Raw genomic sequence first — 24,894 nt, 5'->3', positions numbered from 1 at the left:
TTCCTCTTCCTATCCTATTGGTAGAAGTAGCTGCTTAGGCTCGTTGGAGCGCTTTGCAGGAAATGGCACAAAACAACACTTCAAAGGGATAAAGAGGTTCTTGGAAAGGAGGAAAACTGGCAGTTTGTCTTTAGAAAGCAAGTCAGTGTGAGCAAGGGAAACTTTTTAATTCATTAAGAGTATGGAGGATGGTGGCCATCTGCTTTCAGTATCCTTTTCCTTGCTTGTCTTACAAAGAAATTAGCGCAGACTTCTGCCGTGTTGGACCTGTGTGAGTACAAAGGGTGTGAGAGATGGGTGTGAGTTGCCTCGTTTATGTGTTATTCTTCACTAACATGCTCGGTCTGAAGCTGAGAGAAAAGGAGCATTTCCTGCAGGATGCTCTTGGTACCCTGGGAGCTCAGAAAAGCGGGAGACGTGCTTTGCATCTCCTGTCCAGAGTGTTTGTCACATCAGAAGGGGCCATATGGTGTCCGTAGTCGTTGTTCACAGTTAATTACCTGCTTTTGTTTCCATCTCTGCTCTCCTGTTGGGGATCGAGTGTTATTGCTTTCGAACAACGTGGGTTATTGCCTGGGAAGAGCCACTTGTGCTCTGGTGAAGACAGTCAATTTAAGCAGCTGTTCATGTTCTCACAGTGGTAAAATGAAGGGGATGTTGCACGTTTACCTTGTAAAAGGTGTAAGAGATGCACGAGATCAAACACGCTTTCCTGTGGTCTGCCTTTGTTGCAGAGTTTCATCGTGTGCCCTGGACATGCAGACACTTCCCTTCAAACCGTCAGAGCTGCAAACCAGAGCAAATTGTGCAAGTGAGCAGATTCCTGGGGCTGCATCTGTTGCAGGAGCTGCTTTTCCCCTGCTGCCCTCAGATGTGCTCACGCCCGTTCTCCCTTCGGTCACACTTCCTGGGCAAAGTGCTGAGTAGAGAGTGACTAACTGTGATATTGTCTGCCTTTCCAGCTAGGACCCAGATGGAAAGAGTAGTTGGGATTATTATTCTTTTTTAATATCCAAAACTGTTTTTCATTTTTGTCTTGTGGTGGTGTTTTTGGTTTTTTCTTGCTGTAATTTTTCGTATCTGTCCAGCAATCTGTTATGGTGTCTTGGCAGAGGAAAAGCAAAAGTTCTTGAAAAATGGCATCTTCATGAGCTTCTGGAGGGTGTCTGTTTGTTTTGATTTGACAATTGCCAGGAAATCTGAGACAAAGATCCCTGGCAGATTACGTGCAGAATGTCAGCAGAGCAGCAGTGCCCAAGTTTGCAGCCCAGGACTTGATTAAGCACTCGGGATCAGTAACCACCCAGGTGATTATCTTGAAAAATAAAAAGCAACAAACAAACAAGCAAAACACCACAAAAAAGCAAACCCAAACCAAACCCACACTTAAACCAAGCTTCTTGAAACCTGGCTTAGTAAACCCCAGGCAAGTTTGGGGGCTTGTATTGAAGCTAATTTTGCCTGTGCTCCCAGCTCCTGTCTCTGCCCTGTGGTAGCTGGAACCTGCATGGAGGCTGGATGAGCTTAAAGAGGAGATGGACACCTGCTGCTCTGGTGAGGGGATGCTCCAAATGGACATTCACACTGAGCCAAATGTGCATGAATCCCTAGACTGAAACCCGGTGTTTTCCTTCTTTCTAGGAGATCAGTGACCTTGAAATTACTGTAATTTAATATGCAGGGTGATGGTGTGGTCAGAGCAAGCTGCCAGTTGGTTTGGTGACAGTGATGTGTGACAGGAAACACAGCAGGGAGATGTGTGGTGCTCCAGGGACTGTGTGTAGGGAACGTGTTGTGTGTGAGGCAATGGGGATAAAGCATTTTGGCTATTCCTTGTCAGCCCTTATGAGGTAAGAGAGAACATGCTGTGTAAGTCAGTGACAAAATGTCTGAGTGGGGTAAAAGGACCGGGGCAAGAGGCTGTCAGAGCACAGAGAGGCTCTGTATGTTTGAAGCTGGCAAGGAGGAGCATTACTTCATCCAGTGGGTCTAAATGTGCTTCATAAATCATGCTGGGGCACAGTTACTGCTTATCTTCTGATCACAGATAGGACTTGCTTGGTGAAGCTCACACTACCCTCTCCTTGATACAAACTCCTACCACTCCCTTGGCTTTTCCTAATGGGGTTTTTGCAAAAGTAGTGGCTGACGTGTGATTGAATCCAGAAGGTTCTTATGTCTTCTGTGAAAGAAGAGGTGGGTTTCAGGCAGTGGTATTTTGTGCTGCTCTCACACTATCAAACTGTGTTGTCCTGAATCTGTTAGCAAAAGGGGAATGTTGGAAGAGCTTGACCTCTGTGTAGGGATGCTGTAGCAGCGAGTGCATTTGTTGCACAAAGTTTTTTCATTAGAAGAGGAAAGCCCTGCACATTTGCCCTGAGATGTGATTGGGGTTGTATCATCATTTACCTTGTGAGGAAAAAAAAACCCCACCCTGCAAATCCCAGCATATGCTTAGAAAAAGGTCTTCCCACAAGTTATCTGGAGGTGAGGACAGGAAGTGGAGCTCTGTTTGTTTATGGTGCAAAGAGCATTTATGATGAAAGGATGAAAGTTGTGATCATCTGAATCCTATTTACATTTCCCATCGTTTAAAATCCCAGTGGAAAATACTCAGATTGTATCCACTCTCTTCAGCCTCTTCCAGGAACTTTGCCACCATTGGAGCCACTCAAAGGGAGCTTTTGTTCCCAAAGTATAGCCAGTAAGTCAGTCCTGCCTTAATACACTGCTTTATTTTCTAGTGATTCCTTTCCAGTTGATCTGGTGAATTGCATTTGAAGGCCAAATGAAGTGAGTTAGGAGAGAGGGATGGCTGTGTTTTGTAACATACCCATTTGTTTTCTCCTGAAAAATAAATATTATTATATATTTCAATCCTGTTACTTTAGTCACCTCTCTGAATTAGTGCTCACAAATGTACTTAGGACTTTTACCTCAATTCCATTATAATTCCAGACAAAGTCTTTATTGGAAATGGCTGGTATCTCTTTCTAATAATGTATTTTTTGTCCTACATTCAGATGAAACTTGGTTTTATAGCAAGGAAGCACTAAAGAACCGGCACAGGGATTCTTACTAAAAGCCAAAAGTTAAGGTAGGAAAGGAAAAAAAAATCCTACCCACTGATGCTGTGTAGGACCTGGAAAATGTCTGGACTTTTCCTATCATTCAAAGAGCAAATTACCCTTCTTTGAAGAGGGAGGAAATGTCTCCTTCCCCTCTGTCCCTCAGTGTGCTTGTGACTAGGCAACTGCCACAGGGAACTATTTTTATTGCTGACTCTCATCTTGCAGTGGACAGCTCTTGTGGAATGGGAAGCCTGGGAAGGGTTTGTTCCTGCCTCTCCCACTGTAGTGGAGCTAAAGCTCTCCTCTCTGGACTAGCTCTGGAAAGGGATATACAGGTAGTTGAGCTGCTTGGTCACTTAACCCCATTTTCCCAGTGGTCTGGGGAGCAAAGTGTTATTCCCAAGCATCTTGAACAGTAACCCTGTTTTGACAAACCACAGGCAAGGGCTGAGCTGTTTCCACAGCTGTTTATCAGAGGAAAGCAGGTAACTTGTTGCTATCAGTATTAGTGCTCCAAGAGCCTGTGGGGGTTTTTACGTGTTGTTGGTGTTTGTACAAAACTTTGTTTTATCCTCTTAATCAATAAAAAAAATTAAAAAGCCCTAATGGCACTTGCAGCATTTCTCTGTGAAGTCTGGCTGCTTCTGAGAGAAACAAAAAATGCCAATAGACAAACCTCAGACTTTCTCATTTGGAGTAATCTCAATTTCCCAGAGAGGAGAGCTGGGCTGCTTGCTTGCTGAGTTCTGAGTGAGGGGTGTGTGTTTTCTTGGTGATGTATCACAGCACCTCTCACGTTGTGAGCCCACTGAAACCGCAGCTGCGCTCAGCCAGAAATCTGACACTTCAAAACCTCGGCTCTGCTTTGCTTCATGGAGGCCAGAGACCAGGGGACATTGTTTTGCAGCTTTCTGACACAAAAGGCCAGTCTTACTGTGCAAGTAGATAGAGAGCATCATCTCCAGATGCAGCCAGAGGTTTGCCAGAGGTTTCACAGTGTGTTTTTTTCACAGGGAGGATTATTTGACTTAGCAGCAGCAGCCTTTGGCAGAGCTCTGTGCTCCTTTGCTGCTGCTGTGTGTTACTTCCAGCTGCTGTCAGGTCAAGGACAAAAAGTCTGAATTTCAGTGATCCTCTCAGTTTCTCCAACCTCTCCCCTTTCTGTTCTCTTAGATCTCCTTCCACCAGGAGTCTGCAACCTCCTCAACCCCGCCGCTATCTACGCTAACAATGAGATCAGCCTGGGAGACGTGGAGATCTATGGCTTCGACTACGATTACACGTTAGCACAGTATTCTAATTTACTACACTCCATGATTTTCAACACTGCCAGAGACATCCTAATAGAACAATTCAAGGTAATGAAAGAATTTCCACTCGATTAAACTTGCTGCTGTCTTTGCTGTGCTTGTGCACGCTTTGTGCACGTGTCAATTGCTCGTTTTATTGAGATAGATTTCATGTTTCACAATGTCTGATTGCAGAAAACTTTCTCTGTCCATGGAATTCATTTCCTTTGCGACAATTTACAGTGCTGTGCATTCCTGAGGTTTTATAAATAAGGAGTGGGAGCCTTAGTCTAGGAAAGGTCTGGTCAGCTTTACTCGACTGTGGAAATAATGCCTATGGAATTGCTGGTTCGAGGTACACACGGTGGATAAACATGAACCACGGGCCAACATCGGGGCTGTACAGGACTTGACATGTGCAAGTTGATGTGGATGACACTCTGCAGCATGTCCCAGAGCAGACACCCTGTTTGCAATAGGTGACTGCTCCGTGTGGGTTTTTTCTCATCATGTTTTTCTGTTTAGAGGGCTCTGCAGTGCCAATATGTGCCAAATATATGCATTGAGTGGAGCTTAGCAGAAGTGTCCTCACTGCCTCAGTGAATCTGATTTTTTCACTAGTGTCCCCTACATGAGAGAAATTAGTTATGGGGATCCTGATCCTTTATGTCTCTCTTTATTCCTCCCTTTTCTCTGTTGAAGGGGCAAAATGAAGCACACCTGTTCCTTGGTCAGTTTATGCCTGGGGTGAGATGACTAATAGGACTAAGCCAGCTCAACAGGTGAAATGATTTTGTTGATTATCCAGTCCTTATGCTCTAAAGATGTTGCTGTTTGTCTTCCCAGTATCCAGAAGGGCTTGCAAAGTATGACTACATTCCAGGGTTTGCCATTCGTGGACTTCACTATGATGTACAAAAGGTAAGCTGTACAAAGTTCACTCTCCTGGGCTTTGTCTTCCATTGTTATGTTTTTAGTGGAAATACTTTCTGTCATTGCTTGCACTAACATCTATCACCAAATTACCAGTGAGTCCGGGTGGCTGTGCTTTTCCTTGCATGGGTTCTTCCCAAGGGAACTATGTCTTTTTTGCTTGCCTGGCCTCTGGCAGAATGGGACATTTTAGCAAAGGCCTCTGCTAAACAGCCTTGCCAATTTAAAAGTCATTTAATTGCACAGGCTAATTAATTGAAAACGGAGCTTGTTTGTGTGATGGTTTCTGTCTTTCAGGAAATTTAAACAAAACTCAATCTTGCATCTACAAGTACTTGCCAGGAGCAGAGGCATAATGCCTTACTCTAATAATAGAAATGACTTGTCAGAAGAATGCTTTAGGAAGCCTTCCCCACCCCCCACCCCGAATAATAGAACTGCCTGGAATAAGATCCAGGCTACTTGAGATGCATGCTTCTTAGGGGCACAGGCAAGCAAAGTGCAAGCAGTAGCTTTAACCCTTTTCAGTGCTTTGGACTGATTCCCTGAAAGCCTCATGCCCAGTGATACCATCCTGGCTGCTGCAGCCAGGCACTCAGGTGGGAGCACAGCGAAGTTGCTTCACTGTAGTAGCTTTTTCTTGTGCCTCTGGCTTTACAAAGTAAGAGGTAGATGTGTGAGAAACAGAAGGTTCTTTCTCTGTTTAAATCTCTGGCCAGTATATCAGAGAAACACAGGCGAGTGGCCTGGCAAAGCACAGGGCCCTTTGAGGGAGTAGAAGGTGAGGACCCTTTTCTCAGGATCAGAGTTTGCAAAACACCCAAAAATCGGGGTAGTGCCAGTCTAAGTATAACTTCAGCATACGTGCCTGCACTCCACAAATTACTGGGAGGTCTGCCCACGGTGTAATAAGCTGCACTGATATGGTTTCCTGATGAAAGAAGTTTGATGTGTGTTCTTATGCAAGATGCAGAGTGATGTGGGTTTAGTGTGAGGCTGCTTTCCGTGCCCGAGGACCTGTGTTACAGCTTCAGAATGATGGATGGAGGAGAAGGGATGACTCATGAATAGGGGAGTCTGATACCAAAAATGCAAAGAAAGCTCTAATGTTACCAGCCTGGTGTGCTCCTGAACATCTTTGCTTTAGTGTCTCCTGGGGAGGGGGTGAAGTGAGGGGAGAGCTCTCGTGTGAAGAACATGTTTGGGCACAGCTGTGCTCTAAACCAAAACTTGCCCACTTAGTTCTGCTTAAGATAAATGTCAGGAGAAATGGATCTCTTGTGCACACAAAGCTCCTTTGGAATGTGTGTGCTCCTGAAAGGGAGATAAGAAGAGGCTGTCTTGAGTCACAGAAACATTTTTCCCCCTGCATCTGTGTCCACAAACTGGAGTGTAACAGACTTTGGCTCATAGAAAGATGGTCTTTTGCCAGGGAGGCCAGTAAAAAGTCACCATAAGAGTAACTGTGTGTAAAAGTAGCTGGAGAGTAAGTGCTGCCCAAAGTACACAGGATGTGGAATGTTCATATTGAATTTTATTTTCTAAATGTCATTTGTGTGACACTTTAAACTTTAATAAGGTTTCAGTGTAAACTCTAACAGTAGCCCAATTCTAACAGTAAATATCTATCCCTTATCACAGAGTCTTCTCATGAAGATTGATGCTTTCCATTATGTGCAGCTGGGGACGGCATATAGGTCTGTCAGTTCTGAAAATCATTTTCTAAATGCCCATGTATGCAAAGGTGGATTTCTGCATCTGAATGTATGTTCATGGCATATGTTGTTGGTTTTTTTCTTTTTTTTTTTTTTTTTTTCCTGAGCAGGGCACAGTCTTGTCCTGCTTATCCTGTTTGTGCTTGCTTCAAATGCTTACCTGGCATATAATTGCAGGTAGTTATTTTTTCTCAAGCATTTCAAGCCAAGTGTGGGTGGGAAGATCTGGAGCTTTTTGTAATGGTTAATGACACATCTGGTCACGTACTCTGCGAGGTGTCTGAGCTGCAGCTGCAGTGGGACTGGGTGAGCACCTGGGAGCAGACATGGCACTAGGAAAGGACTCCTCAGCACGTGGTTCACACACAGACCTGTCTTCTCCAGGCAGGAGTGTATCCCAGCAGTGCTCTACTGGGCCTTGGACAGTGGTCTGGATGTGCAAATTACATCTTAAAGCAATGCAGACTTGTCAATAAAGTAATAGTGCATCAGAATTGGGCTCACTTTAAGGCCTGCTTGTCCTATTTTTCATTCTCCTTTGTTGTTCTCCAAGGAGAGGTGGGTGTGCTTTGGAATAAGTGGCTGAAACAGTGCAGAGGAAACTTTTGTCCAAAGAGCTGTGAGACTGGAGACTGGGAAAACATTTTGTCCCAAAGAGGAGAGGGTTAGTGTGTAAAAAGTTGTAATTTATAGATATCAGCAGCAAAGCTCTTGTAAATCCTATGTTGTATTTCCTGAGCATGGAAGGCAGTGTGGGTTTTTTTCTTGATCTCTGCCCTTCTGCTGTTAAGCTTCAGTTACAGTAAACACTCTGAGAATATTGAGAAGGGAGTTTCATAATCAGAGAGAATTGGCTTCTTTGAGTGCCAGCTTGGGGGGTGGGGGGAGCAGGGGGTTTGTGCTGCCCCATATTTTACTTCAGTGTCATAAAGAGATTTTTAGTGAAAACACATTTAAGCTTTTTTTTCCCCCCCGTGTCCTTTTGTAGCTATCCTTCTTGGAGTGTTCTCTTCCTAGACTGTCCTTTGCTTTTGAGCACGACTGAGGCAACATTTAATTTCTCAGAGGCTGTACCATAACTGAGTAGGAAAGGAGAAAGGGAAAGTTACCGACTGCTTGAGCAAACAGCCATCAAAAATTGTACAAGAAGCAAAACCTGCAGCAGTCAGATAACCTGATGTTTTGCTTAGGAAAGCTGAGTAAGAAGGAAACTCTTTTTTCAGAAAGCCCTTTTCCCACACCTTTTCACTGAACGGTGAGAAACCTCATAGCAGGAGGTTACCCCGGAGCTGCCACAGTCAGGTGGTGGGGCAGTCCCATCAGCAGACTGACAGCAGGCAGAGAGAAGTCTCTGGCTGGATTCTCTGCTGGAATGTGGATAAAGCCCCTTAATTAACCTGAAGGAGCAAACAAGATATCTGAAGAATGCCTTGGGGAAGATTTTATGTGAATCTTGAGAGCCGTCAGGGTCTCTGTCTCTTGTGTGCAAGGGGAATTTGTGAGTTTTAGAAAAAAGCCCACTTTCCCCATATTCTCATTCTGTGCAGTTTCTAGGCTGGGCATTACTGACAAACTGTTGTTTTGTTTGTGTCTAGAGGGCTCAAACCCGTGCCTGATGAAGAGGTAATCGAACTCTATGGTGGGACGCAGCACATCCCCCTGTACCAGATGAGTGACTTCTATGGCAAGGTATTGTAAGCCCTTGGCTGCTGTGATGCAGCAGCAGCAGCTCTTTAACAGCTTGGAAAACAGAGTGAATTGTAGGCACATGTAAACGACTCCAGCCTCCCTTGGAAAAGCTTGGTCCCTTGTGAGCTGCAGTGTGTGTTTTTGTTCTAGTGGGAATATGCCCCAGAGGTTATTTAGCAGTTTAGCATCTGAGAGACATCTGCAAAGCTTTCCTAAACACTAGGGCTATTGGCCTAGAGCTGAATGGCTTTGAAGACTGATAGGGAGATGTTCTCTGCTTCTTCCTTGGCCAAATCTGGCTCCCAAGCTACCAGGGCAGCCTGCAGTGCTGGTGTCAGCAGCGGGCTGTGCAGGAGGGGGTCTGTGTGTTGCAGCAGGGTGCTGTAATACCTTCCTCTCTTTGGCTTTGGGTAGGATTTCTTTCTTTCATGGAAGGGATCCCCCTCCACACCCCTTCAGGCCTCCTCAGTGGACATTATACATAGCGTTGGTATCCAGGAGTGTTGAGGATAGTAAGGTACTGATGTTCTGTCTGTGGGAGCTGTAGGAATCCTCTGGTTGCTGAACTAGAGGAAGTTGGGAGAGATTTTTCTTCCTCTAGTGTCTGGTGTGGTGCTGTGGGCAAGCAGGACCTTCACATCCCTTTCCCTCAGAACTGCTTTGTCTCTTGCCCTTTGTTGCCCTAAGGGAAGCTGGAAGGAGAAGGGCACACTTCCTCTGGTAATACCCCTGTGAGCCTGCTGTGTGATGTCTACAGCAAGGCCACTTCTTGATTTCTCTCTCTTGGGAACAATTAATCTGAGTGGTTGTTTTCTGGATAAGTATATACTCTGTTTATAGCTCAGTGATGTTTCCAGCTTTGAAATAAAATGTTTCTTTGATATCTGTCTGTAAGCTGCACTCTGTTATCCTCCTGCTGTGCAACTCTGTTCACTCCTGGCAAACTTGAGATGATTTCACCTTTCTTTTTAAATAATAGTAAACATGAAATCTTCGAGTTGTGGCTTTCTGTAGGGCCAAGTGCTCATGCCAAGGTGCCTTTCAGTGCTGCTTTGTATGTACCAGGTACTTTCTTCTTTCCTGCAGCTGGTATTGAAAAATTCAGTATAACATTTGGCCATAGATGTAGGGATAGCAACTTATTCTTTGTGAAGAGGTGAATCTCCTCTCCTAGTAATGTAATGAACCCCATGAACTAATAAGTGGGTCCCAAAGAGAATGAAAGTATTCACAACTAATGACATTTGCATCCAGCAGTGTCTGCTCAGCCTGTGCCACTGACACATTAGTGGGAAAGCATCTGGGTTAAGATGACTGCTGGTGTGGAGTGAGCCTTTGGCAGCTATCTTGGATCTTGTCCTCTGCAGTCTGTCATGCTGATGTTGCTGTGTGGGTAACAGGAAGGTCTGACAAGTCACTAATTCCAGGCAACAAGGCATAAGACAGACAGGACTGATGCAGCTGAAGTGTGTGAATACTCTCCCTTGAGGGTTTTCTTGATTCTCTGTTAGCAGGAGTGGACAGCTTCTGGTAGCCCAACACCTGCAGTAGGTGGGCACAGATCTTGCCAGGGTTAGACACTGCAGCTGCTTTGGCTTTCACTGGCAGAACACGCCTGTGGTGAAGGTGGAGAACTTATGGGTGTTATGGAAAAACAATATATAGCATTCTAAAAATGTAGTCCAGTTTTCATCCTGACTTGTGTCACTGTGTCTGCCTGAGGAAGTCAAGGCCACTAAAGGGAACAGGACCTGTAGGTGAACCACACAAGGCACAAAAATGAAATTGAAGTTTACAAGTAAATCTTTGCTGTTAACACTGAATATTTAACTGTCCCCAGGACAGGCCATTGCTCTGCTGCACTCTGCTAAATCCCATACCTAGTTATTTCAGTAGGAACTGCCTGTGTTTGTCCCTCTTGCTTCTTTCCCAGCATCCTTGAACAGGAAAAAGGGTGAAGGCTGTTTTCAGGAAATTTTATTTTTGGTAGTGGGAGAAATGTTCCCTTAGCAACTAGGCATCAAAATGGACAGAAGTGTTGAAAGGATTCAGTGAGTACCCCTGAGCAGCACCACCCTGTGTGGTGTGGCCCTTTGTGTTCTCTTCTGCTCTAGGTAAAGTTGTCCTGTGAGTGGAAACTATATAACCCTCAGCACATTGTCCTTTTTACATTGTCTTTCTTGACCCCAGTTTGTGTTGCCCCAGTATTGCCTCAGTCCACCCTTGCCTGACCAGACGAGATGGGAGGTGTTCTGTTGTTACATCCTGGCACAACAGGGCCACACATTTGTCATTAAGGCAGCATGTGCCCTGTCAGCCTCTACCATCTGTACCTTCTGTGATCTTTTGGATGCTGCTTTCATGTCTCTCTCTCACACAGTTGCAATAAATGCTTTCTGATGTGGGCCAGTGTTATCCTAGAGAGTTGAACTGCCCAGCTGTCAGTCCCGGATTGCTCAAAGCTCACATGCACAGACATGATGTAACTGGATTGCCAGGACACCGCTGGTGACCAGTTCACTGGGAGGTCTGTGCACTTCCCAAATTGTTTTCCATGTACAAGACCTTGGTAACTGTCCCCCTGTCTGGTCTGGAACTTTTATCAATGAAAGATGAAAAAATTGATGCCAGGTTCATCTTGCCATTGAGACTCACCATTGTCCTCTGCACGGGTGGTACATACAGAATAAACAAGTTTATTTTATTGGCAGGCCTCCAAAGTTGGCTTTGGCCTGCTGATAGATTTGTAATTGATAGGCAATAACAATAGCAAATGTATGAGAGAGCTGCAGCCTTGCCAAATGCAGGGGGAGTTATTCTTTGCTCAAGATTTGATTGTCCATTTCTACTTGGCTGCTGGGTGGGCTGAAGTCCTTTTTCTTCTTTGTGCCCACTCTGGGTTTTCTGTAGTGACTCAAGGGCAGACAGGCATTGACAAATGACTTGTTGGAGTGATTCTTACATTGCCCTGTGAAACCTCACTGGGATGTGCTTTCAGCAGCTTTGGTGCCATGTGTCCAGTATCAAAGCCTGGTTTAGGTGAGCAATGGGCCACCTTCAGCAAGGCCCATGGCTGCTTCTGTAGCAGTGTTGTCTTTTGGCACCTGTATTAATGTCAGGAGGCCAGGTGGGAAGCAGAGGGCATGGGGTTGAAATCACTGTCTAGGACTGACTCCCCACCTTAAAACCCCATGGTGTTAATGATGCTGGGTTTGTTTAATGATTTATGTGAAAGAGAAGCCTCTCTCTTGTCAAGTGCTAAGCTAGTGCACTAGCTTAGTGTTTTAGTGTAGAAGAGAGGGCTGCTTGCTGACTGGCTGAGACTTTCCATGCTAGTGTTTTTGTTAGCCTGGAATGTCTTCCAGATGCTACTGGGTGATATTAGTCTGTTTGTTGGCTTTGATATTTTTTTAAGTATTTTTGCGTTTAATGTGTTCCTTTAATTTTTTGCTTTCCAGGGCCCATCACTTAAGCAGTTTATGGACATTTTTTCTCTTCCTGAGATGACACTGCTCTCTTCAGTCATTGATTACTTCATAACTCATGGCATTGAGTTTGACCAGGTGCATCTCTACAAGGACATATCTGTAAGTAAATGTCAACTGTCCCACAGCTCATACCACACCAGAGCTGTGAGCTCTGCAGCACCCAAACCCAAGGGGCTGGTACTGAGCAGCCTGATATGACAGCGCTGTTGTCCCTTTAGATCCAAGCATTACCAGGGAATATTCAAAGGTGTGTTTTCAGGACGTGTTTTGGTTTCTATCTGTACTACAGAGTTGCTGTTGCTGTACACTATCTTGTGCAGGAGTGCCTAGGCTGGTTAGGTTGAAGGTCCTTCCATGGGAAATAGGTCACAAAGCTTGTGTAAAAGTTTTTGGGTTCTGCAGACTTTTAAACTGTGTTTTCCTCTTAGTATCTCATTTTTGAAGAAGCTTGGCCTGATCATGTACCAAACAGCTTGCTTTATACAGTGATTGTTGTGAAACAACTCTCCTTGCCTGCTCTGAGAATGCACCTCTTCCATTTGCAGCTGCACAGTAGTCTGATCCTTTGGGGATGTTTTCCAGTGGGTGACTGTTGCTTTCATGAGTCATTTACTCCAAGGTGCTAAGTGGCACTTGAAAGGGCTGTGTGGGATTATCAGCATTGTTAGTGGAGACTGTCTGACTTCTTAGCTATTGCTGCAGACAAGATGTAAGTGCTTGAGATTGCTGCTCTGGGTGACTTATGCTGACAGACAACACATCTTCCAAGCCCTATGGCATTCCTTTTTCCATGGAGAAGGGTTTTTGGTTTGTGCCTTATGGGAAGCTTAGGCTCATCCGCTGGCTGTTCAGTCCTGTTAGGGAAATGGAGCTCCATGTCTGTGCTGCTGCTTTTCTGATAAGGATCCACCTGTCAGCGGGGCTGCAGCCCAGGATTGCAGCCTGTGTTCTGACCTTCTGTCAGTGCCTGATAGCAGCATGCCAGCCCATTTCCCACAAGACCTTAACATGGTTCTGGGGTGTTGGTTGTTGTTTTTGCTCTCGGGGTAGGGAAAATGAGAAGAGGGAATACAGCTGAATCCTGAGGCTTTTTGTGAAGAGTTCTTCTGAACCTTCTTTTGAGGTCAAAATGGACGTGTTTCTAATTGAAATGTAGAGAACGGGGTGGGGGGCGATTGCCACAGCCTAATACATGCTCAGTACAGGGCAAATGGTGTCCTTGAGCCCTCAGACTTTTGGACATGAGCACAGAGACCCCTCTGTGCCTACAGACAGATGTCCCAGAGAACTTGCACAGCCCCAACTTTTAGTACAGCACTGGCTCACAGTGGATTAAGATGTGTCTAAACCTGACACCCTTCTGTACCTCTCAGTGGTACTGCTGATGCAGGGCTGTGCATTTGGAGAAGTGCTGCAGACACTGTGCTGAGTCAAAAGGGCAGACCCTGAGGCAGTGGAAAGGCTGACATGTAATCCAGGTAGTCCTGTCACACCAGTTTGGTTGCTTCATATTTTAAAGTAAGAACGTACAGTTTACCCTGCTTTCCTTTGGAGGAGTTTTTTGGAGCCCTGTTTGACACCTCCCAAGGCTACCAAGATTTTACCTGCAAGAACCTTATAGATCTTCCTTTTCTTTTTTTTCCCTTCTTTTGCTTTTTGAGTGGTGAGGGTTTAGGGAAAGAGCAGACTTGAATTTCTTTCTCCTCTGCAAAGGTAGTTTTGACAAAAATCCAAAGCATTGCTTGCTTTTAGTGCCAGTGCTGCTTAAGAGAAACTTACTTTCTTGTTGGAGCTCTTGCTCTTTGTTCAGATTCTTTCCAATAAGGCAATGAGATGTGACCTCTGCCTTTTTACCATTCAAATCCACATGGTGGAAATTGACTCCTAAAACTTCTCTTTGAAGTGGTAACGCCTCCTCCTCCACCATCCCCATCTAAGCTGTAAACTCTGGTTCTCTCGCAGCTTTGCAGGAAATGATTTTTGGGGTCATGAGCAGGTTTCAGCAGCACTACCAGGTGACTGTGTGGTGGTGTGGGCAAGTGTGGAGTGATGTCAGTGGCCCGTGTGGGACTCCAGTCTGTAAGGGCAACTCCCAAAGGGACACACAGAGTGTAACAGGGATTTAAAGGTTCTGGGGAAAGGCAGCATTTGTTTACCTCTATAAATTGTCAGGGATGAAAATAGTACTGTTAAAACAAGCATTTGCATGTGCAAACACTGCAAACTGTGTTGCTGCTCTGGAAAGGGTTTTGTGTGTCTTGAGTTGGATGGAGACTTGGGCGGAATCTCAGTTGGGTGTGTCCAAAAATGTGTTGCATGTTGGCCTCTGGCCTGGAAAATAGAGGATATTTGGATGCCCTTGACAACATCTGTTTTAACTTGCCTCCCTCCCAGCTGTGCTTTGTGCCACCCTCCTAATGGAAGCTTCTGCTCTGCCTGTGCCCACTGGCCACCTGGGGCCAGGAGCTGTGGCCCTCCTTGACTTGTGGGGAGCATTTTGGAATCAAAAATTCTCCTCTGCTGCTGTTTGCCTCAGCCACACTCCTTTGGGTCACATTTGGCAGAGCTTCCATAGGTATAGGGAGAAATCAAAGCCTGCTGTGTCTGGGCCAGTACAGTTTTGGGACAGTGAATAACCATTCACTGGAGTTGCACAGTCTGTATTGCCTTGGTACCTGTGTGTTTACCTGTGCTGGTTTCCAGGAGCTGGAAGGAACTTGAGCTTTCATAGATAAGTTTTGAGTTTTTTCCCCCTTGTACTGCATTAGCTGAACCAGCCACTGTGTTCTTCTTTTGGCACGTTGGTGAGCCTTGCTGGGCAAGCTTTGCTGCTTAGCACTGATGCAGCTTTTGTTCATTCGGCAGGGAGGGGATGGATCATTACTCTTGGTCCTCAGAGGTGACAGTGAGTTTGCATGCTGGGAAACAGGAATGCCATATGTAAAACTGAAACTTTTTTCCCCTGCCCTTTTCTTTAGGATGCAATTAGAGATGTTCATGTGAAAGGAGTGATGTACAAATGGATTGAAAAAGATCTGGGTGAGTTAAATGGAGGTCTGGTGCCAAATCCATCTCATACTATGGGTGTTTTGGGTAAGATGTCTGTGTTGGCCCTACACAGTCACAGGAGTCAGGGGAACACAGAACTTACTGAAATACTTGATCGTGCCGTGCCTAGAGGCAGCTTAGGGTAGAGTGGCATTTATGGGCAGGTGGAAGACCTATTTTATTGAAGGAAACAGCTACCTCATTGCTCATGTTTCTGTTTTGCTTCAGCTTGTAAATGAGGGATGATGGTCCTTGGCATGATGTGAACATGGAAAGGCACCATCTGGGAAAGGCTTCCTGGTCATTCAGGGGAAAGGAAGCTTCTGTGAGCAACATGGCCTGGAGTGGCCGTGCCTGTCCCTTGTGAGAGTTTGGTATCAAACCTCTTTTTTACCAGGCTTTTCAGTTCCTCGGTCTTCCTCTTTAGATGGGGTGGATGGGGATGAGGAAGGCCATTTTGTCACCATAGTGGTTCACTACCTGCCTGCCTGAGGTGGATCCAACTCAGACCTTTTGCATCCTTAGTGGCACAGGGGCTGGGTTGGGGTTGGTTTTATACAAATGTGATCATCATGACTTGTGCCAAAATGTTCTGATTGCTACTGTTTCATTCTGATATAGAACAGTACATTCTGCATGGGGACGAAATCTATGCTGTGCTGAACCGCCTGGTGAACCACAAGAAGAAACTCTTCCTCATCACAAACAGTCCCTTTAGCTTTGTGTGAGTTCCTTTACTGCACACCAAGGCTCAGCAAGAGCTGTGCAGGGCAGTCCCTCCTAGGGGCACCTGGAAGTTGTATGGTGGAGGGTTTTGTGGTAATAGCCAGCAGAGCTCTCTGGGGACGGGTTGTGGTGAATGTTGCACCCCACAGTGCTCTCCACAGCACTGACTCTCACTTGTTGAAGAAAATATAAGGCTGTGGCTGACCACAGCAGTACAGAGCTGACACTTTGTGTTACCTCTAGCAGTTCTTGCTGCATCATAGACTTCACTGGACTTCCCATGGTGCAGGAGAAAGGGTGGGACAGCTTGAAACAAAGTTGCATCAACACTCCAGTGCAATGAGACAGCCTTGGGGGATTCACAAATCTCTATGCTTTCTTCTCTGTTACTGAAATGAGAATAAATTTAGGGCAGACTGTTGTAAAGATGTGGTGTTGGGTGAAAAAGAGACTGGATCTGTTAATTTTTCTGTTCCTTTGCCCTTAGGGACAAGGGAATGAAACACATGGTTGGCAAGAACTGGCGGGACCTATTCGACATGGTCATCGTGCAGGCTGACAAGCCCAACTTCTTCACTGACCGCAGGAAGTACGTGTCCAGGGGCTGTGCTGCTGCCTGTGGGGGCCCCTCCCTGGATAAACAGCTCCTTCTGCCTTCCAAAAAAGCAGTGGTTTGCTAAGCATCATGTAGGCTCAGTAGGCAGCCAGCCTTCTGCTGCCCTCTCAGATTCTCTCTGGGAAGATGAAAATTGGCTACTCTGGGAATAAGTGGATGTGTAGAGCCAAGCAGAAACTGTGCTTCTAAAACTGGCTGTTTAATCCTCATGAGTTTTTTCATGGTCTGGGTTTAATTTAGATTTTTAGGGGTAACAGTGTACTTAAATCATCAGAAAGAAGAGAGGAGTTGAATGGTATGCATGAGAGCTTGACCATTTCTTGACTCTAGGTCTAGAGAGTGTGACAAAATCTTTCCTTTTCCTGTTCCTCACGCAATTATCTGTGTGGTTTGTTTTTTGAGGGTTCTGGGGGGTTTGTTTAGTTACTGGATACATGCTGTTTGGTAATTGGCAGCTCTGGAAGCCTTTGTACGTGGCAGCTGGGTTTTGTGGTCAGTTAGGAGCTGCCAAGGGACATAGGCTGCTGTCCTCTCTTTGGAATCTTTGCTTTGGGAACTTGTGTCTGCTTTGTTGGTTCAGCTTACGACTGACCAGAAATTACTGCCCTTGAGGGATCAGTCTATTCTTTCCTTTGTATGTATTTTCCTCTCCTGTTTCCCAGGCCACTGTCACAAACAGGAGTAAACCTATGGAATGGTTTTATAAGCTGTTTCATAACCTGGTAAAGGTTTTCTTCATGGGCTGCAGGTGAAGTGTCTCTCAAACACAGCCTGGAGTGATGATGATCCAGCCCTCTTGGAGATAAAACCTATGGCTGTCTGGTGCCTAAGATCCATGCATGTAGTGGGCCATGGAAAGACCTCAGGAATAGCAGGAATCAGTTCGGGTCGAGATCAGCATGAGAACTGCTTTCCATCCACTCTGCAGACTTGCTGTATCCTATTAGGACATTCTACGGTCTTGGTTGGGCTGGGGCACAGCCAGGTTGGAACAGGACACAAAGTCATTCAGGGCAAAGCCTTCTTGGCCTTAGCATTTCAGAGGGAGTCATTATTGTTACTATTTTCCTCTCCTCTGTATGTGAAAAGTAGAGTTGTCAGGGATTTTGGCATGAAATGGTTACAGCCAGTGGAAGCATTTTGAAAAGATATTTCCCTTTCACACTTTCTATTCCCCTGAGAAAAAAGTCTAGAAGGCCCAGAAGGTCAGTTAGAGCTCATGTAGAGCTTTTATTTCGAGTTGTTACATAGGTAAACAAGTTTCCTGATTCAGATGTTCTGGTTGCTGGGTAACAATCACCTAAAATCAAAAGGAGTTGACATCTCCCCCTTTTTTTCCCCAGACCTTTTCGAAAACTGGATGATAAAGGCTCACTGCAGTGGGACAAAATAAACCAGCTGGAGAAGGGAAAGATCTACAAAGAGGTAAAGTGAATGGGTGCATAAGGGGTGTGAAGCAAGAGTCTGAAATGGTTGGGACTTACAACATGCCTGCAGTTTTGGAAATCACTGGGAAAGCCTGGAAATCACTGGAAAACAGGAAAATCTGCTTGGTCAGGGTGAGGGAAAATTATGGGTTCTTCTGTAGGGCACTTGTGCATGTTTGGTGTTTGCAAAGTGAAACCCAAAAGTCCGTGAGGAGAGCACATGTGTGGTTAGAGGGTGTTTGTAAGAAGCCACGCTCTGGGCTCTGTGCTGGCTGGGGGCAGTGGCCTGGTAGGACACTGTCCCTCAGAATGCTTTCAGCATGGGCTTGGCATTAGGGATGGAGGGACAGGGACAAGGGGGGAAAGGCAGAGCAGGGCCAGGTAACTTAAGGTGTGGGGTGCTTGTCTTTGTGGCCAAGGGAACCTGTGCTGAGTTATCTCTGCCAGGCTGGGCTTTTCCCAGCTGCTGCCCTGTTTGTGTGAGATGGGGTGGTAGGGAAACATCCTCTGCATGTGTAGCAGGGGTCAGTGAATGTCCCCTGCCCCCATGCACAGTGAAACCTTTACCCTGGGAGCTCTGGTCCGACATTGTCCAGCGTGGCCAATGTTGGCCGTTTTCCCTCAGCTCTTCCTGCTCCTGAAACTGTTGTCCTGGAGGTGCTCCCAAGAGTGTGGTAGTTCAGGCTAAGAGGGCACAGCTCTCTAAAATCTGATGGATATGCAGCTATCTTCCACACCTCACTCCAAATTGTTCTCCATAAGGTTGGAAAAGGTGCACTTGGATAATAGAATAGAGAAACAAAAGTGATCAAATAGGGCACAAAGCCTGGCTCCTGATGTGCCCCTTCCTGAAGGACCAGCATGTCCGGAGGATGAGCTGTTACTCTGGTGAACTTGCTGCCCGGGTTGTTGTCCTTGCAGCTGGTCTGTCCCCTGAGACAAGTTGCCTCTGGCTTTAGGACAGTTTGTTCTTGGTTATGTGAGCTCTCCAATCCCACGGGAAGAAACTGTTAGTGAGATCGCTGTCAAGTAGCTGGGACCTGACCTGTGGTAGAAAAGTGGGTCATGTCCTTGAGTAGTGCTGTTGGGAAGCCTCTGGCCTGTCCGGTGGGTCTGCCAAAGTGCTGGGATAGTGTCCCAGCCTCTGCCAGGAGCTGGGAACATGCAAGTAAAGCTCATTCCCAGTGGGTTAGCAGCTCCCTCAGGAGAAAAGGCGCACCTCAGCTTTTTATTTCTAGAATTTATTGCTGAATTAAATCCTGCTCTTGACCACCTACGTCTTGTGGCCACAGGTTGCTCACCCAAGGGAATGGTGCAGTGAGGAAGGGAAAAGATGAGGAAGGAGGGATGGAGTAGGATTTTGTTCTCCTCTCCAGTTCTCCCCCAATCATGATGTTCATCTGACTGCATGGAGTTGTTGGGATGTGACAGAGCGTGTATCCTGGTTGTAGCCCACCATGTCTCCAGGATTTTTCGTTTCTTAGAGTGCCACAATATCCTTCTTTCTGTCAAGTGTTAGTGGCCATGGACCTTGCTGCTCTGGTGGTGTTGCCATAGGCCCCTGAGCTGTTCCTGTCCCCTGGAGCATGGCTGTATGGCATTTATATGTCCCACAAATGGGATATCAGGAGTTGGAGGTTTACCCTGGGGACTGGGAAGTTCGAGTGATGCCCTTAGTCCCTCCATTCTGATAGATGTGGTGTTTTCTGTGTGATACTTACGTACTCCCATCCCTCCCCTGGTCTGCTGCCTCAGGAGCTCTGTGGAGCTCCAAGCACAAGTTTCCTGGCTGTCAGGTCCACTGTTTAAGGTGACCAGAGCACAGCAAAAGGACTGTCCTGTCCCCAAAGCTGTGGTCCATTTCCCTGCTGGGCCAGTGGAATCCTGAGGAACCCTTATGCAAACAGCAGCAACAGTGTGTAAGAAATGAAGTCTGCTCAGCTCCAGTGATGCTGCAGCAGCAGAAGGCCCAGCACCCTGGTTCTGGGCACCCTTAGCCGTACATACAGCAAGCTGCCAGTGGCCAAATGTTCCTGGCTGCTCTTGGAGCAGCCTTGTGTTTGGGGGTTTTCTGCCTGGTCAGGTGCTGACTCTCTCCTGGCAGTGGCTGGAGGGATGGCTGCCAAGGGGCTGCAGGTTTGCACTGACTGCGTGGCATTGATGGAGCCTTTTCCTTTCCTAGTGGGTTTTGCTTCTGTTGTGACTCATGTGGAAAACTTTTGTGGAAATGGAAGGGTAGTCCCTGAAGTGTCCTCTGTGTGTGGATGGATGTTTGGAAAGCCTTGAAAGCTGCTCAGTGCTGTGCTTGAGCTGGTGCTTTGGGGTTTGGTTTGTTTTACTCAGCTGTAAATCTGTGCAAGTTGCCTGGCTTTTTGGCTTGGTTAAACAATTTCTGAACATGTGGGTGTTGTTAATCTTTGGGGTTGGATGGTGCTTAGTGATGTAGAACAGCCTTGCATGATGGTGCTCACCCTCTCTCTGGTGCACCCTATGAAGTGAAATCATTATCACTAGAGCTTAACAACTTCTAAACCCACAACACATTGGGGTTCTTTCTCCCCATCCTCAGACTTTCTAATTTAGGTGTCTCATGACCTCTAAACTGTCTCCTCTTGTTGCCTTTTTAGTCCATGTTGTCCTTTTGACTTGCTGTGCCCTCCAATTGCCTATTTGCAAAAACTCTTCCAAAGAGTTATTCTGTAGTCTGAGAAAAGCTGAGGAATGTACAGGGGGGTTGTCACATAAGTGAAGCGAGGTGGGGAAGGACAGAAACCCTTGGGTGTAGATAGTGGGGGGTTGATACTTCTGAGTGCTCACAGCTGCATGTGGTAAGGTGGCCTGTAACCGTGTTTCTCTCTGCACTCCTGTCCCTCGCAGGGTAACCTCTTTGATTTCCTGAGGCTGACGGGCTGGCGTGGGTCCAAAGTGCTCTACTTTGGTGACCATCTGTACAGTGACCTTGCGGTGAGTGAAATGTCTCTGCTCTCCAGTGAGGCGGGAGCAAGCCCGTGTGGCTGCAGCTGGGTTGGAGATAAGGCAGGGCCTGGTCTGAGTGCTCAGGTCTCTGCTGGTGCTCTGCAGGCTGTCAGTGGGCACACTCAGGACACACCAGCTTCCCCATGCTCTGTCAGGCACAGGCAAGCACCCCATTTCGAGGTGATTCACACGGCTGATCCTGCTGGCCAGGAAATGGTTGTTACTGGCACAGGCCATGGATGGCTGTCCCCTGAGAATCCAAAATGGGAACAAGACCACTCTTCTAGGAACCAGGGTTGTGTTTGGCCTTCAGTCTTTATGTTGAATTCATGGTTGTTTTTTCTGCGTGACCTCCAGGACCTCATGCTGCGTCATGGCTGGAGGACTGGAGCCATCGTTCCTGAACTGGAGACGGAGATCCGGATCATAAACACAGAGCAGTACATGCACTCCCTGACCTGGCAGCAGGCTCTGACAGGGCTGCTGGAGAGAATGCAGGTAAACAGCTCCTGGCTGAGCAGGACAGGTAATGTGCTACCTTCTCAGTCTGCATTTTGGGCTTAGCATGGGAATGAGGGAATGTACCATCTTGCTTTGGTTCTCAAAAATATCCTCCTCCTGGTGCAGTGGGCTCTGGGTTTGTGAGTTACTGTGGAAACTGGGGGGAGCTGAGATGTGGCCTGCAGGAATGATGTATGTGGTTCTGCTGCTGTCTTTGCAGATGTATCAGGATGCAGAGTCGAAGCAAGTATTGCTGGAGTGGATGAAGGAACGACAGGAGATCAGGTGAACATTGTCCCCCCTCACTGATAAAGTCTCTCAGGGCCTCTCAGGCCTCTACTGGGTCTGTTCTGTAGCCTGCTTTGGGGACAGTGGTGCTGCAGCTGTTGGACTCTGGTCCTCTCTGGTGTCACTTGCCTCGTGGAGGAGGAGTGGGATGCAGCAGTGCAGTCCTGAGCCTGGGACACTGGACTGGTTTGAAGGCAGAGTGAGAAAGGGGAGTGCTGGGAGGGGTTGGTGGGCTGTCTGCTACTCTAGGTCCTGGCACTGCCTGTAACAGGTAGGGTAACAAGGCAGAGTGCATTGAATACTCATCCCAGTCTTGCTGCACAGGGACTGGTCTGCATCCCAACCTGCAGGGGAGGGTACTTAGTGTGATCTAATGCTTCTGGGGCTGGGGTGGCCCAGGGCTAAGGATGTGGAGGCGGAAGAATCTGTGACCAGAGTTTTATCTACAGAGCACCATCTCTTTCCTCTCAGGTCGCTGACGAAGAACCTGTTCAACCCACAGTTTGGGAGCATCTTCCGCACCTTCCACAACCCCACGTACTTCTCTCGCCGGCTGGTGCGGTTCTCCGACATCTACATGGCCTCTATCAGCTGCCTGCTCAACTACGACGTGAACTTCACCTTCTACCCCCGGCGCACCCCCCTGCAGCACGAGGCCCCACTCTGGATGGATCAGCTCTGCACGGGCTGCATGAAAACCCCCTTCCTGGAGGAGATGGTGCACATTCGGTGAGGGGCAGGTACTGCAGGCAGCAGCACGGCCGGGCCTGTCGTGGGGCCGCTCGGCGGCAGCACCTCTGTCCACCACTAAAGGGCGTTTGACACTTGCGTACATGTGTAGATGGTGTGTTTATTTTTTCCCTTCACTGGCTCCATCCCTTTCCCTGAGGTGCGTTATAGGCTGCACAGAGCCTGGGTGCTCGTTCTCTGGCAGGGAGTCCTCTCTAGGAGCTGGAGAACTAATGAAGGTGGTGGGACACAGCCAGTCCCTGCTCTGTGCCCAGAGAAGTGGCTCAGACACGGAGCCCCACGTCTCCAGTGCTTGGTGAGTGCAACCCATGGGAGGGGTGACAAGGTGTGTCAGGGCTGTAGCTGCCCACATGTCCTGGGACTGCAGTGTGAGTCATTCTGCAGGTGGACAGGGAGGGGTCAGGGCTGCCAGCTGGGCAACCATCATGGATGACAAAGCATCAGCAGTGTTACCTGTCCAGAACTGGTACCAGCAGCCCTCAGCCCATTCCTGCTCCCCACCAGTCTGGTTTGTCCAGCTGGGGACTCTGGTAGGGAACTGTTAGGTAACTGTGCAGGATGGGCAAGCCCTGGGTGTTGGGAGTAGTTCACAGGGTCTCAAATGTTGTGACATACCTGGTTTTTGAGTGCGTTTAGGGCTGTGCACTGTCAGTATTTTTGGCTTGGTGTCATGTGACATCACCATTTTGACAGTTGGTGTGGTCTGTTGTGAGTTGCAGAGGGATGTGTTCAGCCTTGCAGGGAAGGTTCAGGGTTGGCAGCAGAGGTGGTGGCATTCCACCTCTGTTCACTGAGATGTGTGGCCTAAGGGGGACAGAGGGGCTGCTGAGGTTGTCCAAGGAGGGTGCTGGTGTGGGTGTGAAGTGCTGCTGGGTGTGGTGGGTCAGAAAGGGGAGTGTGGCCATGCAAAGCCATGTGGTGCCTCCTCAGGAGGAGGAAGAGCAAAGAGGTGCTAATAGCAATGTCAGAGCGTATAGGATGGGACAAAGGTGACAGTCTGGAGGCCCAGGCAGGTGAGAGCTGCTTTAGGATGTGAGGTGCAGAAAGTGGGCTTTCACCTGGCTCGGGCTATGCTGGTCCTGGACAGGCTTCAGACTGCCCCAGGGCCAGGCAGGGCATTGGGGAGGGGTAGAGGGGCAGTTGAGGTGGGGAGGAGTTGTTGAGATTTTGTGCCACTCTGCTCATTGGCCCTGGGAAACAGGAGAACATTGTGCCATTGGAAAGCTGGTTGGTGTGTGGGAAGTGATTGCTGTAGGATGAAGGGGTGGAGACATTGGCTGCCCTGGTCCTCCCCTCACTGCTGCACCATTTGCAGATGGCAATAAGGGTGACAGTGCCAGCTTGCTCACGGGGCAGTCGGTGTTGAGGTGACAGGAAGGAGAGAGGGAACAGCGAATGGAGGCACTTCTTGTGCTGAGTCTGGTAGTGAGCAGGCAAGGAAATGAGTGACTGCAGAGCCTGTCTGTGCAGCAGGTAAGTGCTGTGGGTTTGCAGGGCCAGGAGATTAGCATGGGTGGAGCTTGTGAGCGCTGGGCTGCGGGGATTGCTGGAGGGGCTGGGTGTTGTCAGTGTGGGGGCAGCAGAAGGAGAGGTTGGTGTGGAGGACCCTCTGCCAGGAGCTCTGACTCAGAGAAAGGCGCTGAAGTGCAAGGTGTGTCAGCAACCCTCCGTGGGAGTCGCACACACAGACACACACACAGACACACACACACACAGAGGTTTCCACATGTTCCTCCCTGGTGCTGTGCCAGGCTGGCCCCTCAGTCTGTCACTTGTGTCTCACTGCCTTGTCTTTGTGCCACGTGCCAGCCCATCACAGACGTTCAGGATGCCTTGCTCCGGACTCAGTGGCCTGGACAATCCCTGTTAACATGGCTGCTCTAATCAACAGCTGTAGTAGATGCACGTGGCATTTGTCTTTGTGGTGTGTGTAGTGTGTAGCTCAATAAACGTCTGCAGCATGTATAACTAACTGACTAACCAGCTCACTGCGGGGGGGGTCAAACGGGGCATGTGGGGTGGTGACTGACTGACTGATTCGTACCTGACCAGGGGGCAGTGTGAGGGAGCAGGAGAGGGCTGCTGTGTCCCGGGGGCTGTCACACATCAACAGTGCAGGAGAGGGGGCCGTGAGTCCCTGGGGCGGCTGAACTGAGTGCCCCGAGTGCTGGAGGCTTTGGTGGACAGCACCTCGTACGGGGACGTGACGGGTGCTGGGCTGGGGGGTGAGAAGGGGCGGGCGGGGGGAGGATCGGGGGCAGGCGCGGGCAGAGCCGGTGGCGCTGAGCTGTTTATTTCGCGGCGGGCCGGTCTGGTCCGTGCAGGGTCACTGCGGGAACCCGGGGGGGTCGGTGGTGGCGTCCGCCAGGGGCGGGTC

General features: G+C 47.9%; 2 protein-coding genes across 4 annotated transcripts in view; one reads left to right on the top strand and one right to left on the bottom strand.

Annotated features, from left to right (window-relative positions):
• NT5DC2 (5'-nucleotidase domain containing 2) overlaps window positions 1-24,485 on the top strand; it is a 27,725-nt gene extending 3,240 nt beyond the window's left edge. The window contains exons 2-14 of the mRNA XM_032699458.1: window positions 4,245-4,429; window positions 5,207-5,281; window positions 6,935-6,990; window positions 8,604-8,697; window positions 12,156-12,284; window positions 15,164-15,224; window positions 15,855-15,957; window positions 16,447-16,548; window positions 17,919-18,000; window positions 20,880-20,966; window positions 21,336-21,476; window positions 21,700-21,764; window positions 22,239-24,485. Coding sequence (XP_032555349.1) covers window positions 4,245-4,429; window positions 5,207-5,281; window positions 6,935-6,990; window positions 8,604-8,697; window positions 12,156-12,284; window positions 15,164-15,224; window positions 15,855-15,957; window positions 16,447-16,548; window positions 17,919-18,000; window positions 20,880-20,966; window positions 21,336-21,476; window positions 21,700-21,764; window positions 22,239-22,500 — 1,442 coding nt within the window. The 3' untranslated portion in view covers window positions 22,501-24,485. The remainder of the gene's footprint in view (window positions 1-4,244; window positions 4,430-5,206; window positions 5,282-6,934; window positions 6,991-8,603; window positions 8,698-12,155; window positions 12,285-15,163; window positions 15,225-15,854; window positions 15,958-16,446; window positions 16,549-17,918; window positions 18,001-20,879; window positions 20,967-21,335; window positions 21,477-21,699; window positions 21,765-22,238) is intronic.
• Window positions 22,473-24,894, bottom strand: part of STAB1 (stabilin 1) — a 63,215-nt gene continuing 60,793 nt past the window's right edge. For all 3 annotated transcript variants that reach the window (XM_032699453.1, XM_032699454.1, XM_032699455.1), the window contains exon 70: window positions 22,473-24,894. In XM_032699453.1, coding sequence (XP_032555344.1) covers window positions 24,844-24,894 — 51 coding nt within the window. In that variant the 3' untranslated portion in view covers window positions 22,473-24,843.

The sequence above is a fragment of the Chiroxiphia lanceolata genome, chromosome 11 (assembly GCF_009829145.1).
Source record: "Chiroxiphia lanceolata isolate bChiLan1 chromosome 11, bChiLan1.pri, whole genome shotgun sequence".
NCBI lineage: Eukaryota > Metazoa > Chordata > Aves > Passeriformes > Pipridae > Chiroxiphia > Chiroxiphia lanceolata.
This window is presented reverse-complemented; position numbering and strand designations above follow the sequence as displayed.